The sequence below is a fragment of the Pseudorca crassidens genome, chromosome 11, assembly GCF_039906515.1.
Source record: "Pseudorca crassidens isolate mPseCra1 chromosome 11, mPseCra1.hap1, whole genome shotgun sequence".
In the NCBI taxonomy this organism is placed as follows: domain Eukaryota; kingdom Metazoa; phylum Chordata; class Mammalia; order Artiodactyla; family Delphinidae; genus Pseudorca; species Pseudorca crassidens.
The window spans coordinates 43,221,823-43,242,349 of NC_090306.1; the positions used below are offsets into that span (position 1 = coordinate 43,221,823).

The 20,527-nt window shown below is 40.9% G+C and overlaps 1 protein-coding gene across 1 annotated transcript in view; it reads left to right on the forward strand.

The window, feature by feature from the left end:
* Positions 1 to 18,804, forward strand: part of SPATS2 (spermatogenesis associated serine rich 2) — a 75,181-nt gene extending 56,377 nt beyond the window's left edge. Inside the window, exons 8-12 of the mRNA XM_067696425.1 lie at positions 7,208 to 7,266; positions 12,069 to 12,178; positions 14,884 to 14,986; positions 16,172 to 16,386; positions 17,569 to 18,804. Coding sequence (XP_067552526.1) covers positions 7,208 to 7,266; positions 12,069 to 12,178; positions 14,884 to 14,986; positions 16,172 to 16,386; positions 17,569 to 17,880 — 799 coding nt within the window. The 3' untranslated portion in view covers positions 17,881 to 18,804. The remainder of the gene's footprint in view (positions 1 to 7,207; positions 7,267 to 12,068; positions 12,179 to 14,883; positions 14,987 to 16,171; positions 16,387 to 17,568) is intronic.
* Positions 18,805 to 20,527: the final 1,723 nt, after the last annotated feature.

Here is a 20,527-nt window from a genome sequence, read left to right on the forward strand (position 1 = left end):
CAGTAATAATCATCTCTAGACCCAGGTTTACTTTTCTTGTTAATTAATAAAATTTGTCTGACACATTGTTGGAGCTCCTAGCTGACAAGTTTAAGGCTGTTAAGGAGTAGGGCATGAAGTAGAACATGAGGCTGGAGTGTGTAAACTACTTCGTACAGTTGTCATAATATGTGTCGGTGAAAAGTGCCAACAAAATACACACTCAGCCTGCCTTTTAAATAAAATTTCTGTTTTATTGAAAGTCAAAAGGTACTTACTAAAAGGAGAAAATGGCTAATAAATTTGGGATTCTACAGCACATAAAGTCAATGTACGCCTGTGCTTAAGACTGGAGTTTTTCCTGGCTGATTCCTCATTCACCTTAGAAAAGTTATTTCCTTTTATTTGAGCTTCTCTTTTCTTCTTATAATAAACTTAACAAAGGCTTTTAGATCCTTAAATGTAAAGCCCATCTATAGAGATGCTGAAAATTTAGAAAATAATTTTATGAATGAAAGCACTTTCAAAAATGTCTAAAAACCATAGAAATAAAGGAATGGGCTACTGTTATAATGTGTTATCAGAAAGGTACCTAGCACTCTTTAGTTTTAAATTATTCTTCAGTTTTCACATGTTTAGTACATTGATATCTTATTTCTACTAGTTGCCTCCATGGTTCTCAATATTCTTTGATTTAAAATTCTAACCCTTTAACCATCTGTGAAAATAACTAAATAACATACGAAGATTACTTGACAGTACCAAACATGTTCAATCATACTATCTGATTTATTCATCCAGATTTCTGTCCTGTGCAGAGGGAACTTTATATTTTACTTTACTATTAAAAGGAATTTGAGTCTTAGGTTAAGCTATTTGCCTAACATGACATCGTAAGTTGCAGACTCAGTATTTGAATCTGTGTGTTCTGACTCCCAGTAACCTATGCTCTTCATCCCACCCATCACTGATGGCTCACTTCCCCACTAAAGCTTGAGAAGAAGGCTAGAGACTCTTGGTGCATATCTCATATGTTATCTCCTCCTCCGCTTAAAGGCTGTGTAACAGAGAAACCCCACTGCAGGGAATTTAGGGACTAAGGAATTCAGTTGTTATAGAATAGGGTTAGAATGAAGAGGACCAGGATTTTGACTGAGCCTATGAACATCTTTAAAGGATTTTTTTAGTTCAATAAAACAAAACTATAAGAAGGACCATTCCATCCAAAATATTTAATGTTCTTTTTATGTTGTAATTCATAAGGGCCTAAATCACTCTTCTTAAGTCACAATTTGGAGTGACTTGCAATTCAGTTATTCTTCAGGTCAGATCTTAGTTGTGGGAAAGGCATGAAGATTTCAAGAGAAAGGTTACTGTGGAGGGGGTCAATTAGAAAAGATTTCTGGGAGGAAATGAATCATTATCAAGCCTTGAAAACGCATGGAATTTACACTGGCAGAAAGGGCAGGGATCCTTTAAGAGATATGATATAAGCGAAGGCATAGAAGGGACATGTAGGGACTTCACAGTGTAGCTAGAGCTAAGGGGCAATAGTTGAAAGTAGTGAGAGATAAGTCAGAGGCTAAAGTAGAAGGAGAGCGTTTGATGAAGGAATCTGAATTTTGTTTTTCTTTTTTTTTAAGTTTCCTTTATTCCCTCTTATTTTTACTATATTTCCCATAATTATAACAATTGTTTTTAAAAAAATAGAAGTCATATAACTCTACCACCTTAACACATAATTAATTTTTTATTTTTTGTGTTCCATTATCTATAAGCATGCGTAATCTTAATAGATATAATCATAGTGAGATTGTAGTTTTGTAGTGTATTCTTTTCACTTAAATTATCTTTGATTCACCTCTTTATAACTGCCTGCACTGTGTTAGTATGTGTATGTGTTTATTTAAGAATTTCTAGGGACTTCCCCGGTGGTCCAGTGGTTAAGGCTTCACCTTCCAATGCAGGGGGTGCAGGTTCGATCCCTGGCAGGGAGCTAAGATCCCACATGCCTCACGGCCAAAACACCAAGACATAAAACAGAAGAACAAATTCAATAAAGACTTTAAAAATGGTCCACATTGGGAAAAAAAAAGAAGAAAAAAAGGGACTTCCCTGGCGGTCCAGTAGTTAGGGCTCTGCGCTTCCACTGCAGGGGGCACAGGTTCAATCCCTGGTCCAAGAACTAGCATCCTGCATGCTGTGAGGCGTGGCAAAAAAAAAAGAATTTCTAGACAGTGGATCTGGAACATATAATGATTTACCAGAGTAATATGAGGGCATTTTACTAAACATATTCTGCTGAAACTGAGAAATCAACATGAGTACAGAAATAAGAATAATTGCTGTTGCCATTTATTGAGGTATTATTGTATGTCAGAAACTTTTATGCACAATATCTATATATAACAATATCATTTGTAATATTATACTCATTTTATAGATGAAAAAAATGGGCACAGAAAAAAATAATTTGCCAAAAGTCATACTTGTTATTAAGTGATACTTTTCCACTATATCATACTTCCTTTTTTATGTCTTACCAGGTATCTCTGTTTGCCTTTATTTTTTCAGTCTTCGCCTTCCTAGTCCATATATGTCTCCCTTTAGACGTTGCTATCATATCCAGAGAGAAGGTTCAAAAAAACAAGTCCTGGTCTAGGATCAAGTCAGCCACTCGTTATGTGGCTTAACACTCCAACTATTTTTCCTTACCAGCTAGAAACTTGAACAATGAGCTCCTTGGTAATCTAGATTGCTACTGTTTCTTTTTCCCAAAACATATTGTAAAATATCATCGAATCATATGGTCTCTAGTATTACTGTAGAATCGAGATGCTTTGACCACTGGAGAAGAACAGAAAGGTTTTCCATTAAGGGTCTGTCCCACAAGAACAGCTTATATCCATCCACATTCTAACGTCTTAAAAGCTACTTGAGATTCTTGAAATATGAAAATTACATTACATGCTTTGTAAAGGCCTCCTAACAAAGAGGAACCGAGTTTTCATAAGATTCAAATTTGATTTAATAAGCTGATTCTTTCCATTCATTTTACCCCAATTGTTCAGCTCAACAAAATGACCTGGCTGCCTAACTGGTGTTTGTTGTTTCTATGTTGAGCCCAGATGTGTGTACCATACTCATAAAACCAGTGCTGGGAATACGGCGTTTTATGAAACACTTGAAGCATCATTAATTCTCTGCTCACAAAAACTACTGAAAATTCTCTTTTTTGGTTGTTTTATCTGAGAAGGGAGAAGTGTCTTCAGAGAAATAAAGGTGTTTGCATTGGCTTTTCTTTGCTTGGATTTCTGCTTTAGTGGAATTAGAATAAATAGGTTTTAGGTTTTCAGCAAATAAAATCAAGTTCAAATGTTTTGTAAGAACATTATTGAGCGGTTTAGAGTATAAACGCTTGAAATAATTAGTTGGGTCAGGAATTGCCGGAGTCGTTTCTATTATAACATTGTTTTCTAATGCAACAACCATAAACAAATGACAGTTCACAGTTTTTTGGTACCAAGGAATTACTGAAGGCAATAGCTTTAATCAATAAGCTACATGTTAAATATATTAATTAAAGGGCTTGTTTCAAATGATGGATATATAATGTATCTTAGAGATATTAATGGTGATGCTACGGGAACAACTACTCTGACCAACTAAATTACGCAAAAGCTTTAGAGTAAGTTGAGGAAATGTGAAGATGGTAAAAAGTCTTGGTAAGGAGAGAAGGAAATAGAGAACATTCAGACATTTACCAGTCTTTTTCCTTAACAGTGACAAGACATCCAAAACCATCTTTCATGGTCAAAGAAAGGATATGGAAATTCTCTATGCTGTATGAGGCCCAGGCTTAATAAGACCTAGTGTCTTTCTAAACAGAGTCCCAGCAATATTTAGTGGATTTTCATTATCAGTTTCTGAGTCCAGTGTTCTCAGATGCTCATCATCATGTATTTCCATTCAGGAAAGCCTTGACAGAACAGTTGCAAGCTTAGTACCCTCAAGTACTGAGTAAGAAAGGTAACAGAAAGTCTGGCAGTCTGAATGAGCCTTTCATCACTCTCTGAGAGGACTCATTGCTTGTAGCTATGGCATCTGAAAACTATTACCTCAAACCACAGGTACTTTTGAATCTCTTGGCCACAGATCCATACTGGGACCGCCATACAGCTTAGAACAGGTGGAAACTTTAGCTTAAGTTTCCTCATTGTCAGAAAGTTGTATTACAGTAAATTACTATTTTTAATTGTGAAAAATGCCTCTGCTATTTATCTTATGCTTAGCCTACTTCCCACCTTTGCACTCTTCTCACCTTCTCTGTTTATTTTGTGATGCGCATGTTTCCGCACTTAAACTTTCAATATACAGAAAAGTTGAAGGGATAGTACAGTGATCGGTGTATTTGCTGTGTGTGTGTGTGTGTGTGTGTGTGTGTGTTTTGGTGGAACCATTTGGAAGTTGCAGACATAACATGGCCATCCCTAAATGCTTTAGTATTAATTACCTAAAATACAGTTATTCTTCTACAAAACTGTAATACATTATGTGATGTACTTTTAAGAAAGTTCTTAATAGTGTTTTGTGTTGGTGTCAGCCTATCTTTAGTGACGCTCTCAGCTAGGAATGCCTGGGGGCACTCACCTGGGCCCCTATGAGCCAGTGTTGTGGTGGACTGACCCTTGTGGTTCTTACGATTGCCACATGCACCTCAGCAACAACTCTCAGGGCATTTTGAAGAAAAAAACAAGGTTTATTACTCACAAGTCGTGGAGGCTACATGGCATGCCTGGAACCACACAGCAAAGTGTGCCTAAGGAGAGTACAGACCTGGGGTCATGCCTTTATTGGGGTTGAGGGTGGGGTGCCTAGGGTTTTGCGGGTTCTTTATTAGTAAATTTAAAACATAAGAGCAAGAAAGCATGGGAAGGAAAAGTAGGATCACTCCAGTGGGTCAGTTATCTGGGTCTCCCAGGGCCTTCTAAAAGGGGAGCCTCATAGGTGGGGTGGCCTGGCTCTTTATGAATGTCGGCAACCGAAAGCTTAATGTTGGGCACTTACATTATAACCAAAAAAGCTAATCGTCGGGCACTTACACTACATATGATTTAACATTTATTCATTTTTCCATTTTAAAGACTTGTAAAAAATTTAATGAAAAATTGCCAAGATTCATCAGGCTTTTCTCTGAGAAAATATCCCAACAGTTAGCCAATAGATTCCTCTGTTTAACGCTTGGCTGACATCACAGGACCTTTCAGTAGGTGTTATCAATAGATGGTAACATGACAAACAAAAAGAAATAGAAGTGCTTACTGCTTTTCAGTGTTTTTTTGGCATGAAAGGGTAAGCTTTTGTTTTGTTTTTAATTGATGTGGTCATACAGTTGCTCACACACTGCCCTGTGAATTTCTTAAGAAATGAGTTATTCAAGAGACAAAGGTTATGTAAATGGATGCTAATCATTCTTGCAGGGAAAAAAAAGTACCATCGCGATGTAGTAGCTCATACTGACACAAAAAAGTCTTATTGTGACAGTGCAGAACTTTTTTCCTTGCTGAAAAAGTATCATGTGACATTCTACTTTTTCATAATAAAGGTTGTTAAGCTGCAAAAGTCTTACTTGTTTGCTGAGCTCTTTTAATAAACATTTCACAAGCTTTGTCAGAGACAAATTTGTCATCTGATGGACACAGTGTCTGCATCTTAAGGTGATTCAACGGCAGAAGAGGTAATGATAAACTCGAAGCCTGGTAGCTCCTGTCTCAGATGTGCTTCTGTTTTGCCTTTTAGGTATTCCAAATGCTGCTAGAGTTCTTGGAGCAAAATATTTGCCAAGGTTTGGGGAATGCTTTCTTAGCAAAAGTATTGCTACCCTATCACAATAGTTGTATCTTCTCTCTAGTCTGGTGCTTTGGGATTAATAATGCCAGCCAAATTTGTTTCTTTACAAGTCTGTGTATTAACATCATGCATAATGATTATCAAACCTGTGTTCTCCAGCACTTTACTGTAACAGATTTTGCTCCTTGAGGAAATGTCCCTGCCTTATACTTTTTTGTATATCTCACTATAGTCTCCATATTAACTACTTTGTGCCAGCATAACAACATATTGAGCTAAATTGAATTAGACTGTGTGTGTGTGTCTATGTGTGTGTGTGTGTGTGTGTGTGTGTGTGTGTGTGTGTATATATATATATATATATATGCATATGTGTGTGATTAGTTTTACAACCAGAAACAAGAGGAGAACTTTTATTAACGCTGTAGTTATATTCCCACTCAAAAGGAGAAATTAGAATGAATTTCAAATATGAAGAGATTTGGAACATTTCCTGTGTGTGCAGGTATTAAAGTTTTAGTTTTGTGTTTCTGTTTTTGGGGTTTTGTTTGTTTGCCACCGCTAAGCAAAACTGATATGGTAAGGAAAATTATTTTCATCCAGAGGTTTAATCCTAGGGCAGCCTGTTATTTCTTTATATGTTCGCTGAAGGTGGTGGGCTCTTATCTAAGAACATAGAAAAGCTTTCCCATACAAACCATTTACATTTGCAGTGGAGAAAATTCTAATTGACCATTTAATGTTCTTTTTCTGTAAAAAGCCTTCCAGAAACCTTTGATTCCATCTTTTCTGGATTACTATTAAACGTTTACCTGAAACCAGCACAGTATATGTATGTCTTTTAACTACTCTGCATTCTTATGACTAAAGCACCAGTGGACTTGGTGCAACTGTGCTAAAATGTTGAAGAGCTATAAATCCTAATCGTGGGTAAATTTATCCTGCCCTAGCAGGAGTGTTGCCTGGTAAAAATTCATTAGAAGCAAAGCTGTCCAATTTTATAGACCAAAATATAAAATAAAAAGTATGCACACATGTAGAAATATGTAATTTCCATGAGGACTTCCGCTTTAGCACAACTTACCAAGAAATGTTTTGTAGCTTGCTACTGCCATCTACTGGTTCTCAACTCTTAGATGAGTAGCTACTGGTTTACTGTAATATAGAGAAATAAAAGGGAATTAGGTTTCTTTAGTGGAAACTTTCAAACAGTCTTTGCTGAGGGTGAGATAGGATTTTCATGTGGTATATACAGTGTTTATTTTGTAGTATACTTTTAGGGAACAAACTCATAAGTCTTTCTCCACTATTAACAATGTGCTGTGTTCCTGTTTGAGTTTCTGATCAAACCTTTTTTCCCTTTGTCATCCCTTCCTAGTTTAATGGATCGAGAAGTGGCATTGCTTGCTGAAATGGACAAAGTGAAAGCTGAAGCAAGTAAGACTGATCTTTATTAAAGCTATTACCTGCCTCTCAACCCCCATAACGAAAGCTCAATATAGATGCCACAATAAGAGTTTATATATTTGGTTAAACAGTCTTGAGCAGTTGTACCATGCTGGCATAGGAATCCTTTCAGGTGAAACAACTTTACAAGAGCCTGTTTTTCAATAGTGCCAAATTTTAATATTTTGAATATAGAGTTCAGAGACTACTTCATGGTGTCTGCCACCACAGCACCAATTAAGGGAATTAAGGAAAATAAAGTATCTTGCAGGTGCCTGGGTTTTACTTTGTTTTTTCCTCCAGTGATTGAACAATTCCATTGGATTTTTTTCTACTTGGAAAAAAACCTTTGGCATAATCAGAGGAGACATCACCAGGTTGCCTACAATTAGTGTATACATTCCTGTCATTACCTCTCTCAGAACTTCCTTTGTTTTCTCAGGTTGTAGAAACCTCACTCAGTGTCTGTTATCATTGGGTAGGGAAAAAGTCAATTAATTGAAGGTTCAGGATACCCATGATGAGGGTTCTTTGAAAGCTTACTAAAATGGAGTCTGGAGGAATAGTCTAACTTGGATAATTTGTGGGGTTTTATACAGAAGAACGAGGTATCTGTTTTCTGTCATTTCTATTAAGGGTTAGGTTAAAGATACACAGCTATATGAAAAGAAAGGAATGCCAACTGCACCTTGTACAAGGGCATTGATTTGGGACTTTTCAACAGTTTTTCCTTCGTGCATTGAATGCCAGATTTGTAATTAGGAAGGTTGTTTCTTTTAACCGACTCTCAAACTGGTGAGAATGGAAATAGGTTGAGATGATGACTCACAATTAAATCATTTGTGTCTGTGGTCATGGGCCAGAGGAGGCAGCTTTGAAGCACTGAGCTGAGTTCAGTTTTGATCCATTTTAATGAAATTTTAAGTATATAACAGAGATGCTATCCATTGTTTTTCAGAGGTGAGATTTCATTTAAATTGAGTGGTATATCCTGAAATTTCCGGTGACAGTTTCAGTCCATTCTTGTACCTATGTGTTCTCTTTTTGAAATTGAAGTTTCAGAGAAAATAAAATTAGTAAGAAGACATAGCCCCCCCCCCCAAAAAAAAGACATAGTCCTTACTGTTGAGAAGAAGGTGCTTTTTTTTTTTTTTTTTTTTTGCTACATTGGGTCTTTGTTGCTGAGCGCGGGCTTTCTCTAGTTGTGGTGAGCAGGGGCTACTTTTCATTGCAGTGTGCGGGCTTCTCATCGTGGTGGCTTCTCTTGTTGCGGAGCACGGGCTCTAGGCGCGCGGGCTTCAGTAGTTGCAGCAGGTGGACTCTAGAGTGCGTGGGCTCATTAGTTGCGGTGCGTGGGCTCCAGGGCGCGTGGGCTCAGTTGTTGTGGCTCGCAGGCTCTAGAGGGCAGGCTCAGTAGTTGTGGCGCACGGGCTTAGTTGCTCTGCAGCATGTGAGATCTTCCCGGACCAGGGCTTGAACCCGTGTCCCCTGCACTGGCAGGCGGATTCTTAACCACTGCACCATCAGGGAAGTCCGAAGGTGCTTTTTAAAATACATCTTTTATAGAAAATTTTGAACATATTTCAAATAGAGAGGCTAATATAATTAACCCCCAGCACCCAGCCTCAACCAGTTATCAATTCATGGTCAATGAATTATCAAATACAGTCCACCCCTCTCATGCTAAAAATCCTAGTTCTCAGTGACACTAATGTAATTACTCATTTACCAATAATATCAAAAAGGTGTTTCTTTTCTTTACACATTATAGTTTATTATATGTTCATAGTACTTCACAGTTGAGAGTTTTTTCACACTCATTCATATGTTATGTTAATATCAACCTTATGGGAGAGTTAGGTTTTTGGATTTTATTTTGTTTTATTTTTTTCATTTCATAAACGAAGAAACAAGTTCCTTGGAAAAATGTGAGTTGTCCAAGGTCATATAATTAGGCCCTCTGAGTTATATGATATGTGTAGAAATCTTTACTTGACACATCTTGAGATCTGTAATTTTATCTTAGAATCCTAGAATGCTGGAGCTGAGAGAAAGTGAATTTGATACAAATGGCAAATAGGTTTTATCTTGGGAGCCAGACCAACAGATCATTTGTATTTGTTGGGCCTTTGTATTGAGAAACTTTTGTATGCATGTTCCTAACTTATTGGGAAAGTGTGCCCTTATCGGTTAACCAGACATGGGCATGAGCAGCCCATGGGTGGCATATATGTGGCAAATTGGACTAAGTAAACTTGCTAAACACATTCAGCTCTACACCTGATGTAGCTCTTTAAAAATTCTATTTTTTTCTCACGTAAATTTGGCTAGTTTCTCAGTAGGTTACAGGATTCTGTGTATAAGTTAGGAATTGAGTTTGACTGCATGCCACGGAATGGCCTAAAGAAATGTGAGCTTCTTTTTCTCTCATGAAATGAAAGGTCCAGAGGTAAGCAGTCCAGGGCTGTAGGGCATCTCCAAAATGATATGAGGGGACTTCCCTGGTGGCACAGTGGTTGAGAGTCCACCTGCCGATGCAGGGGACACGGGTTCGAGCCCTGGTCTGGGAAGATCCCACATGCCGCGGAGCAGCTAAGCCCACGTGCCACAACTACTGAGGCTGTGGTCCAGAGCCCGCGAGCCACAACTCCTGAAGCCCGAGCACCTAGAGCCCGTGCTCTGCAACAAGAGAAGCTACCACAATGAGAAGCCCACGCACTGCAACGAAGAGTAACTCCCACTCACCGCAACTAGAGAAAGCCCGCACACAGCAACAAAGACCCAATGCAGCCAAAAAAATAAAATAAATAAACAAATGAAAATTCCTTCTTCAAAAAAAAGAAATGCTCTGGGTAACAAAGCAAATTTTAACCTTCCTTAGATTAAATATTAGCATTTATCCATCTCTGTTAGTGTAAACCTTTTAATGCTTTCAAAATATAAGAACTCAGGGAAAACTCTGAGTTTTCAGATGAAACACACAAATAAGGCCAATTATCAGTTAAGTCTACAAAACGAAAAATGGCATTTAAACGCACAGTGGTATCTTGATATCCTTGATACTACTATTTAAATAAATAAGAACTAGGTTTCGTGCAATTACAGCTACTAAAGTTAAATCAGAATAAAAACCAAGTCCTGGGTTTCCCTGGTGGCTCAGTGGTTGAGAGTCCGCCTGCCGATGCAGGGGACACGGGTTCGTGCCCCAGTCCGGGAAGATCCCACATGCCGCGGAGCACCTGGGCCCGTGAGCCATGGCCGCTGAGCCTGCGTGTCCGGAGCCTGTGCTCCGCAACGGGAGAGGCCGCAACAGTGAGAGGCCCGCGTACTGCAAAAAAAAAAAAAATGATATGAGGGACCCAGGCTTCTCTATCCTTCTCCCCAGCCATCCTTACATTGTGCTTATGGTCAAAATATACATCCTACGGCTCTAGTCAGGGAAGGGCAAAATGTTACATGCAGGCTAAGACTCTTTTAGAGAGCTTTCTAGTAAGCCTCGCCTCTGAATTCTGCTTAGATCTCAACGGCCAAACTATACCACATGATACAGTTACGTGTAGCAAAGCCAGGAAATGTAGCTTTTTTTTACCTAAGCACATTGGTACCCAACAACATTAGACTTCTGATAGAGGAGAATGGGTATTCAGTCACTAACAGTCTTTGCTACCGTCTACCCCTCAGCTACCCTGCAGTCCTCTTTTTTCCAAAATGAGAACACACTCACCTCCTTCTTGATGGCAACACCTCCACAGTCTCCTCTAGTTCACGTATTCAGCTGAAAGTCCAGGACTTCTGGGTAGTTTCAGATCTTCCAACAGCTCTGGTTATGGTATATTGTGGTCTGGCATCCCATAAACTGAAAGAAACGTTATTACATAAATAGGGAGAGAAGAGGATAATTATAGTAAAAATTCCCACTTGGACATGCAATGATCAAAGCTTACTGGACAGGAATAGTAGAGTCCCTGCCCCAGTGGTAGAGAAAGTTCCTTGGTTCATTTGGCAGCCCCTAGATCTGCTTCCTGAGAGGATTTCTTTTGCCCTTTGTCCTCTGTAACCCCTGGCTTCCTCCTCTGAGAGAATGTTTATTGTCTGTCATTCTTCATGGCCATACCTGAGTTACACATCTGGGAGCAAGCCAGAGAAGATGCTTCTTGAAAGGCTGTAAATAATCTAATGTCCATCATTAGGGAACTTGGTAAATAATTGTTGTATATCCACATAGTAGAATACTAGGTGGCTATTAAACAGAGTGAGGGGAATCCAGTGTATTACTAAGGAATGAACTTCAAGACATAGTAAGTAAAACTAGCGAAGGTAAAGGAGGGACCATTGTGAGGGGAAAAAAGAGAGAGAGAGATTGTATATGCAGAGAGTATAATGGAAAGTATACATAAGAAATTGTTACCAGTGGTTTCCTCTGGAAGTCAGAAGTAGGAGGGACGGTTTTATTTTTCATTTTATACCCATTTATTCTAGATGTATTCTTTACCTTGTGCATATTTTTGTTTTAGTTTATATGCGTCTTGATAAAATTTTTTTAAGTGGGAAGAGGAGAAAGAGAAATGACAAGTGATGTATGAGTCTTTATGATTCATAAAAAGCATTTACCATGTAAACTGCCTTCAGAGTCCCTCAAGAAGGTGGAAACTGGACCTTTGGTATTTTCACTTTCTGGATGGGTGGGCAGCTAAGCCTTTGGCTGTCCAAGTACATACTGCAAGGCCTATACTTCTAGTTCTTCTTTGTCCTATTTAGCAGACCGTAAGAGTCATGCTCCCTTTCCTCTACAGTGGAAATTTTGCTCAGCCGTCAGAAGAAAGCCGAACTTCTAAAGAAGATGACTGATGTGGCTGTTCGGATGTCAGAGGAGCAGCTGGTTGAGCTCAGAGCTGATATCAAGGTAGAACCTCCTTCTCCTTTCTGCCTTTCTTCTTACCCTCAGGGACTAAAGTAGCAAATCTCCATAATTCATGGCTGTATCTAATATATTTAACTCATGATCTCCTCTTCCCAAACCTGGCCCTTTCCCTTTCTCTGTAAATGGTACTGTCATCTATCCAGTGTCCAAGCTGGAAACCTTAGGGAATCTCTCCTTTTCCCACAGTTCAGTCTGTCAGCAGACCCTGTCCCTTTGACCTTCAGCGCAATCTCGGATCTGACCTTTTCCCTTTGTCTCCTCCAGCACCATCATGATCAAGCTACAGTGATCTCTTGCTTGCACTTTGTGGTAGCCTCCTAACTGATTCCACTCCTCCTCTTTGCCACTGCCCTGGCCTCCCCACCCCTTCATATCTGTCCCTCGCATTACAGAACCTACTTCAAACTTCCCATTGCTTTCAGGATAGGCTATAATCCTTAACGGCCTGTAGGGCTCTGTATGGTCTGGCCCTTCTGCCGTGCTTTGCACAGCATCCCCCTTGTCCCCTCTGCTCCAGCCATACTCGCTCTCCTTTCCACAGGCATACGCTGTTCCCTCCTGTGAGGGCTGCTGCACATGCTTTTCCATCTGTCCAGAACATTCTTTTCCCTCCCCCTGCTACTCCCAGCACACATCTCACTCCTGACCTCATCCTTCCTGACGTGTCCCCCCTGTTTGTGCCTTCCTAGCACACTTATAATTGTATGTGCATTTGATTAATCTGCCTTTCCCACTCGATAGTGAACTTTACAGTGACAGGAACTGCTGTGTCTCCAGTGCCCTGGCACAATGCCTTGGCACACAGTAGGTGTTTAGTAGATAGTTAAATAGTTGGTTGGTCAATTCTGATTTTATAAGAGAAAAATGAGCAATTTGAGGTGTTGATTATATTGTAAACTGTTTATAAAGATTACTTGGATTCCACACTCAGATGTCTTAAATTCTTATATAAAGAACAGTGTTTCTGAGACTAAGATGGGAATGTGAGAGAGGTTGGGTTATTCATGGGTAGTTGTGGACACTGACATTCTAATTAATTGTTGCTAAACCGTGAACTGTACGGCCTTCTCTGCTCCTGTGCCCTAACTCTGCTCTTTCTGAACGTGTGAGATTTATTGCCATATTTAAGAGGAATACATGCTGGGGAGGCTATATAACAGCCTTTGTAAAATAAAAGCATAGATGGAAGATCATCTGAGACCTTACAGGCATCCCTGTTACCATCCTGACCCAGTCTTTCACACAAACCTATGTCGCGTTATTATTCTCTCACTCCTTCCCCTTAGTCTATATTGGGGAGAAATAGTGAAACCAACAATGCAAGTTTTAAATTACCATTTTCTGATTAACTAAGACTATATTGCTAAATTTTATAGAAAGTCTTCCTCGCACTGATGCCAGTCAGTCTCATTCAACTATCTGGGAGAAGCCAGAAACCCCTTTGGAATTAGATAAGAATTCTGGCTCTCACAGGCTTCATCTGTTCCCCTTCCCACGTGGTTGAAGAGCTGCTAGAAATATTTCTGCAGGCTGACTAAGGATCTGTTTCTCTCCACGTTTTCAGTGTACTGAAGTGGGTGCTGTGCAATTTAAATGTCTTATTTCCAGATCATTTTATTTCCGTCATTCCTGTTATGTCTTTGGCTCAGGAAACCCTAGAATGTGTTTCAGAATTAATCTCAGACTGATATTACATGTCTGAAGGCTTTGTTATAGAGATTCTTGTGCTTTCCTAAGTCACAGTATACTCTGCAGCTTTAGGACTTCAAGTCCCAGAGGTAATTTTCATTTCTCCTCTCCCGTTTATTGCTTCTCGGTGCAGCCCGAGGATTCTGATGCACTTGATTCCACCCCTTGAAAATCCAAAGTGGAATTAGGCCACCCCCAGTTAGAGGACTGCTCTGAGTTCAGTTCTTCTAAATTATATCTAGGCCTTTAACTTTTCTTTCTCACTCTCTTGTACATCTGAAAAAATGATTCCAGACTACCTTAGAAATGGTTTATTAAAATAGACCCCCAGAAGCACTTTATTCCTGACATGTTTCTAGCCCCGCTATTTCTATAGCATAGTTCGTTTTTGACCCAAGGGGATGGTTACTTCTCAGCTCAGTCTGCTTAAAAGGATTAAATTACTTGCAGCACAAACTCTTCTCATTTGCAAAGCTGACTTTTCACATGAATGATTTTCCATCTCAAGAAATTGTTCCTATTACAAGGACTAAAAAATCCTACTGTATAAAGCGGTTGAAGTGGGTTTACTAAGGAAGTTTATATTAGAGAACACCAAATCATCTATTTAAATTAAGGAATCATTGTTGTAACTTATGAGCATTTCCGCTGCCTCTGCCTGTGTATAAAATGGAACAATGGGGAGAGTAGCTAACAGTGGAGAGAAAGGTGGTCCTCCATCATGAGTTCCTTCTTTCTCCAGAGTTTCTCTTGATTTTCACCTAATGACCATTAGCATTTCATAAAGCTCCCAAATGGACTTATCTTCGGGCCCTTAAGGAAAATGACTGAATTTTGTCCATCACCCAGCATTGGTAATATGATGGCCATGTAGGTAATGAACTTTGAAGCACAAAAAGAAAACAATTGAAAGTAATTGTTTCGTCTGTTTACAGCAAGCTATAAATCCCACATATATTGTTTGTCTCACTGGAGGCTTTTCTTTGTCTTTTCTCCAGCACTTTGTTAGTGAACGTAAATATGACGAGGATCTGGGACGAGTGGCCCGATTCACCTGTGATGTAGAGACCCTAAAGAAGAACATAGATTCATTTGGACAAGGTGAGGTGCTGAGAGATTCAGGGCGCCGGAGATGGTGATGAGAAGACCACCCTCTACTAACTAGAAACTGAAGTGCCGATTGGCTTCTCCCCTGATTCTTCCTCAGTCCCTCTTGGGTTTTGGTTTGTTTGCTTGTTTTTATGAAAAGGAACTCTGAGATACTTAATAAGTCAGTGGACACAGATGCTTTGAGCTCTGAGGATAGGCATTTTCCAGCTCCCTAGATTTGCGGTCATATTTTTTCATCATTTCCTGCTGAGCTGAGAGGTGTTTGGTATATAGTATAAAGAGCACGTGGCCCTGGAGTCAGACCAAGTTTGAATCCTTGCCTCTGCACTCTACACTGGGCCGCTCATTTTACTCCTCGGTGGAGATAGCAATACCTGCTTTGCCTAGCGCATAATAGGTGTGTGTGGAGGCGGGGCACGGTGGTGCCTCTGTGGTGAGAGCCTGTAGCGACACATCAGTCAAACCCAGACCCCGAGCTTGGCTCCTACGTTCTTTCTGTCTCGGTGTGAAAGTGAAATAAATGTTGGACCTAGGGCAGTGATTGTGAGTTCAACATTAGCCCAGGCTTAAAGCCAAGGAAAAACATCTATGGGGTACTTTTAGACCGTTGAATTCTGACAAAACTTGAATTGAAAATATTAGTATTTTTCAGCTAGATTGATATTTTGAATTTGGAGTTATTTTTGCAGAAAGAGCCTTGGGAAGATAGATATTTGTTGTAAAGACTAGTTCTGTTCATATGTAACTCATCTTGCCTCATTCAAATTTTTAAAAAAGAATTTGGCTTTTTATTTAACTTTTTCTTTCTTTTTGAAGTCTGTACTTTAGAATGTTCCTTGCATAGGAAAGCGAACATATGGCCCGTACTATTGTTCCTAGGCTTAGTCAGCCGCTGGAGCCAAAGCCAGGAGTTTAGGTGGTAGGAAACGCCAAGAAGTCATTAGTTGGTGGGGGGATGGGCCACTTACAAAGCAGTGGGGATTTGGCAGGAGTGGAGGAAGAGGGCAGAAGGGAGATTTTCCTTCCCGTTACCTGTTTCTAAGCTTATCTTTACAAATACTCAGATAGACAGTCCTTTATCCTAAATTGCTCATTGTGAGATGGAGAAATAGGGAATACGTTACCCACCATGCTCTTCTATCGTCTGACCACATATCGCTCACATTTCTGTCTCAGTGTCCCATCCAAAGAACAGCTATTCAACCAGATCTCGATGTAGCTCGGTGACATCTGTGTCTTTGAGTAGCCCGTGTGATGCCTCTGCTGCTTCCTCTTCCACCTGTGCCTCTGCTCCCAGCCATACAAGTGCTAACAAGAAAAACTCGGCACCGGGGGAGACTCTTGCAACCACAGCAAACTCCAGTGGCCGGCCGTACCAGCCTCATCGAGAGGTAACCTAGCTTCCACACTGAGCAAGTTACGAAGAAATGCTGCCAGTTTGTCACAGCTTCAACACCGACAGCTCAGTACATTACCTTCCTCTCTTTATGCCCATTCCACACCTATTTTGAATCCCTCCAGCCTCAGTTATTTCCAGAGAAAGCATTTGGTATGTATGTTCCAAATCACCAGCCAGTTTAGATTTCCTGTCGCCAAGACTGCTGACTTACTGATGTTGGCAGTGATCGTAGCTTTGTAGGTAGTAGTGTATTGCCTGGTAATTGGTCACACTGGGAGTCATGTACCCATCTTGAAGTAGAAAAGCAGCACCACTAGAAAGTTGAAGTATAATCCATAGTTTCTTTTCCTTGGGTTGTTTTTTGTTTTTTGTTTTTTTCTGCGGTACGCGAGCCTCTCACTGTTGTGGCCTCTCCCGTCGCGGAGCACAGGCTCCGGACACGCAGGCTCAGCGGCCATGGCTCACGGGCCCAGCCGCTCCGCGGCACGTGGGATCTTCCCGGACCGGGGCACGAACCCGCGTCCCCTGCATCGGCAGGCGGACTCTCAACCACTGCGCCACCAGGGAAGCCCCTTTTCCTTGGTTTGAAGGAGATACATAAGAGCAGTCCAAGGCAGTGCTGTCAGTAATTCTTCAGACTGGTATTACATTGGAATTGGAGGACAAAAATAAAATGCTATGCCATAAGCTTTCTGGGTTGTAATGTGAAAGGTATGTTAAATGTCACAGCAGCGTGATTTAATCTGTGGTTCACGATATATAGCAGAGTAGATCATAGTGATGTTTATTCTATTATTCCAGATGTTCATTATCTTTACAAATGGCTTATGATCTACAAAATTCAGACGCGTGATAAGATACTTGCCCAGCTGAGGGCTTGTAACAACCTCAGAGGATGCTCTTTCCTCCTTTTCTGCCCAGCTAAAGAAAAGCTCTTCAGTGGAGAAGAGCATAGGGTTGAAAGGCAGGGGGTAAATAGTGAATGATTTATTAATTCTGATTAGTGTCTAGATTGGATTGGCTGATCACACTCTGTGGGTTTTAAGAGAGAACTGAGTCCCAAGCCTGGGATACCGCTATTAGGCTTTCAGAATACTCCTCAATAAACTGAACTGGAGCAAACGGGGTGCCCTAACGCCACAGTGCTCTGAACATTGTCTTCTTTTATCCTTAGGTATTGCCGGGGAACAGACGCGGAGGACAAGGCTACAGGCCACAAGGCCCAAAGTCCAATGACCCCACGAACCAAGGACGACATGACAGTGGGGGTCGTTACAGAAACAGCTCGTGGTATTCATCTGGTTCCAGGTACCAGAGCGCTCCATCCCAGGCGCCAGGAAACACTAGTGAACGGGGCCAGACTCACTCTGCAGGGACCAATGGAATTGGAGCCAGCATGGAGCCCGGCCCACCCAAGCCCTCATTCAAAAAGGGGCTCCCCCAGCGCAAACCCAGGACCTCTCAGCCTGAAGCCGTGAACTCTTGAGGGAGATTCCAGCTGGCCTGTCTCTTCTATCCCACACAATTCAACTTGGTAACTGGACTTTAGGAAACTTGTAGTTAGATTTAATGACAGAAAGAAGTTTGCGCCTTCACTTTTAATGCCATTCTAAATATTTTGGTTCTTCTCTCCTCATTTCCGCTTTACCATTTTTTTTTTGGAAGGGAAGCTGTTTTTTCCCTTGACCTTTCCCAGTGATATGGATTGATTCTGACTGTTCATTTCCCCCAGGAGTCACCGGCACCTGTTGCCAGGTTTCCCAAGGGTACGCAGTGTTCTTCCCAGTACCGCAGGCCTTTCAGGGGCCTGAAGAGGCCTTCCTCAGCAACCCCTACTGTCCAGGCTTTCAGGAGGAGATGGGTCAGGCAGCTGGTCTTGCTGCCTTTCCAGTCTAAGCAGAAGCCACGCTTGCCAGTCAGGTTCCCTGTAAACAACAACGTGACCAAGGGAGGCAATGAGGGGGTTGTGTACTGTCCTGGATTAGCCAGAGAAGGGGAAACTGAACGGGTGAAAAGGAAAGAACACTAGGAAACATTTGAGAATCTGCCTGTGCTCCCAGAACGTGCCTGAGATTGACACTCAGATCGGGGTTTCAGCCTCTTGCTTGGCACCATAGCTTAGCCTGCAGTTTCTTCCAAATGCCCCAGCCTTGTTTCCTATTACCTTAGACTGCAAACCAGTCTAGGGAAGTCTATGGGAAAGTAGCATTTAATTAAAGGAAAAAAAAGTCTTTCTTCGTTCAGTGTTTGAAGATTTTTGTTGTTGTTCTCCCTCTTTCCTGATTCCTATTCTGACCCTGAACCAAATTTATAGCAATATAATTTGTGTTAATCTAAGGTGTTAACCATCAAAAAATTGCCTCTGTCAATCTTTAGAGTTGAATAAATAAAAACAACTGCATAAACGGTCCCACGTTTGTTTCATAGCAGGAAGTGACTTCATTTCATTATCTCTTTTTCTTTGGGCCTCATGGGGTAGAAGTCACTCGAACAGCTTGTTCGGGGCTTAAATGAGGGTGTCAATTCCTAAGTCATTTGTCCACTGCTTACCTTCAGAACCAAATGAAATGTAAAAGCCAGGATGAGCAGATGCAGCGGTTCCTCTTGGGAAGAGGTCTGTAGGAGAGGGAATGGTGACTTTCTGAAGGAGAGCCTACCAGTTCAGAAAACCCACAGCTGCCAACAGCTCACCCAGGCAACCAAAGGTTCTGTCCACACCCCTGTCTTCCACTGCCTGTCCCTTCACAGGAGTAGTGGATATCACAATGTAACGGGGTTCCTGCATGTAGCAGGCGGTGCTGGTGCCAGAGTGCCACACCCACCCCAGCCTCTATGATTTAATAACAGCAGAGCTTTTTCTTCCCCAGCATTTGTTCTCTCAAGGCTGAAGCCCACGCTGTAAGTGGCAGTGGTGCAGAACACTTAGCTGCCTCAGGGCTTCCCCTAGCTCTTTGGCTGAAGTTGAGCTGCCAGGGTTCAGGTTGGCTGCACAGATTGAGAAAGAAAGAGAGAAAAAGTGTGTGTGTGTGTGTGTGTGTGTGTGTGTGTGTGTGTGTGTGTGTGTGTCTTTCAGTAAAGAAAACAATAGTCAAGGAGTACTAGGAAGCCATTTTCTAAGGGGCTGGCCACCTCATTTGGGGGAATTTATCCAACATCACCACCAGCCTGCTGTATCAGGAAAAAGCCCTGCTTTTCTGATTAATTGCTTACCTACACTTTATAGGAAATCCAGAGATTGAAGTGGCCTTGAAGAATTATGAGGTCTATGCCCGTATCCAGGTAAGACTGTATTTAACCACCTAAACAGATGGGAAGCCACATGTTTGTCAAAACTGCCTTGAAGTTGAAGTTAAAATCTCCTTATAGAAAAATATTTGAAGACTTTTTCTATGACCACAAAAAGTTTGAAAATTATGACTTTTTTTTTTTACACATTGTTTTTAATTACAAAAGTAGCATTTAAAATATCAAATAATACAGAAATATAAAAGGAAAAAGTTAGTTTTCCACTTTTTCATTCTGTTCCTCAGGGGTAATAACTGTTAATAATTTGGCATATATCCTTATAAACCTTTTCAAAGCATATATGTGCTTATACACATAGATATGTAGGCTTTTTTAAAAATAAATTTATTTATTTTTGGCTGTGTTGGGTCTTCCTTGTGGTATGCAGGCTTCTCACTGCGGTGGCTTCTCTTGTTGTGGAGCACGGCCTCTAGGTGTGTGGGCTTCAGTAGTTGTGGCACATGGGCTCAGTAGTTGTGGCACGTGGGCTCAGTAGTTGTGGCTCGCAGGCTCTAGAGCACAGGCTCAGTAGCTGTGGTGCACGGGCTTAGTTGCTCCGCGGCATGTGGGATCGTCCCAGACCAGGGCTCAAACCTGTGTCCCCTGCCTTGGCAGGCGGATTCCCAACTACTGTACCACCAGAGAAGCCTGATATATAGGCTTTTAATTTTTTGTTTTGTTTTTTACAAAAAAGGGAGCATACTATATGCATCCTACAACCTTTTTTTTAGATATGTCTAAACCATAATTCATTTAGGATCTCACGTTGTAGATATTCTCCTAAATTTGCCATTTGACTTTCTTCAGTGAAGAGAAATGAGATTTACGTTAAGTTTGAACTGTGCAGC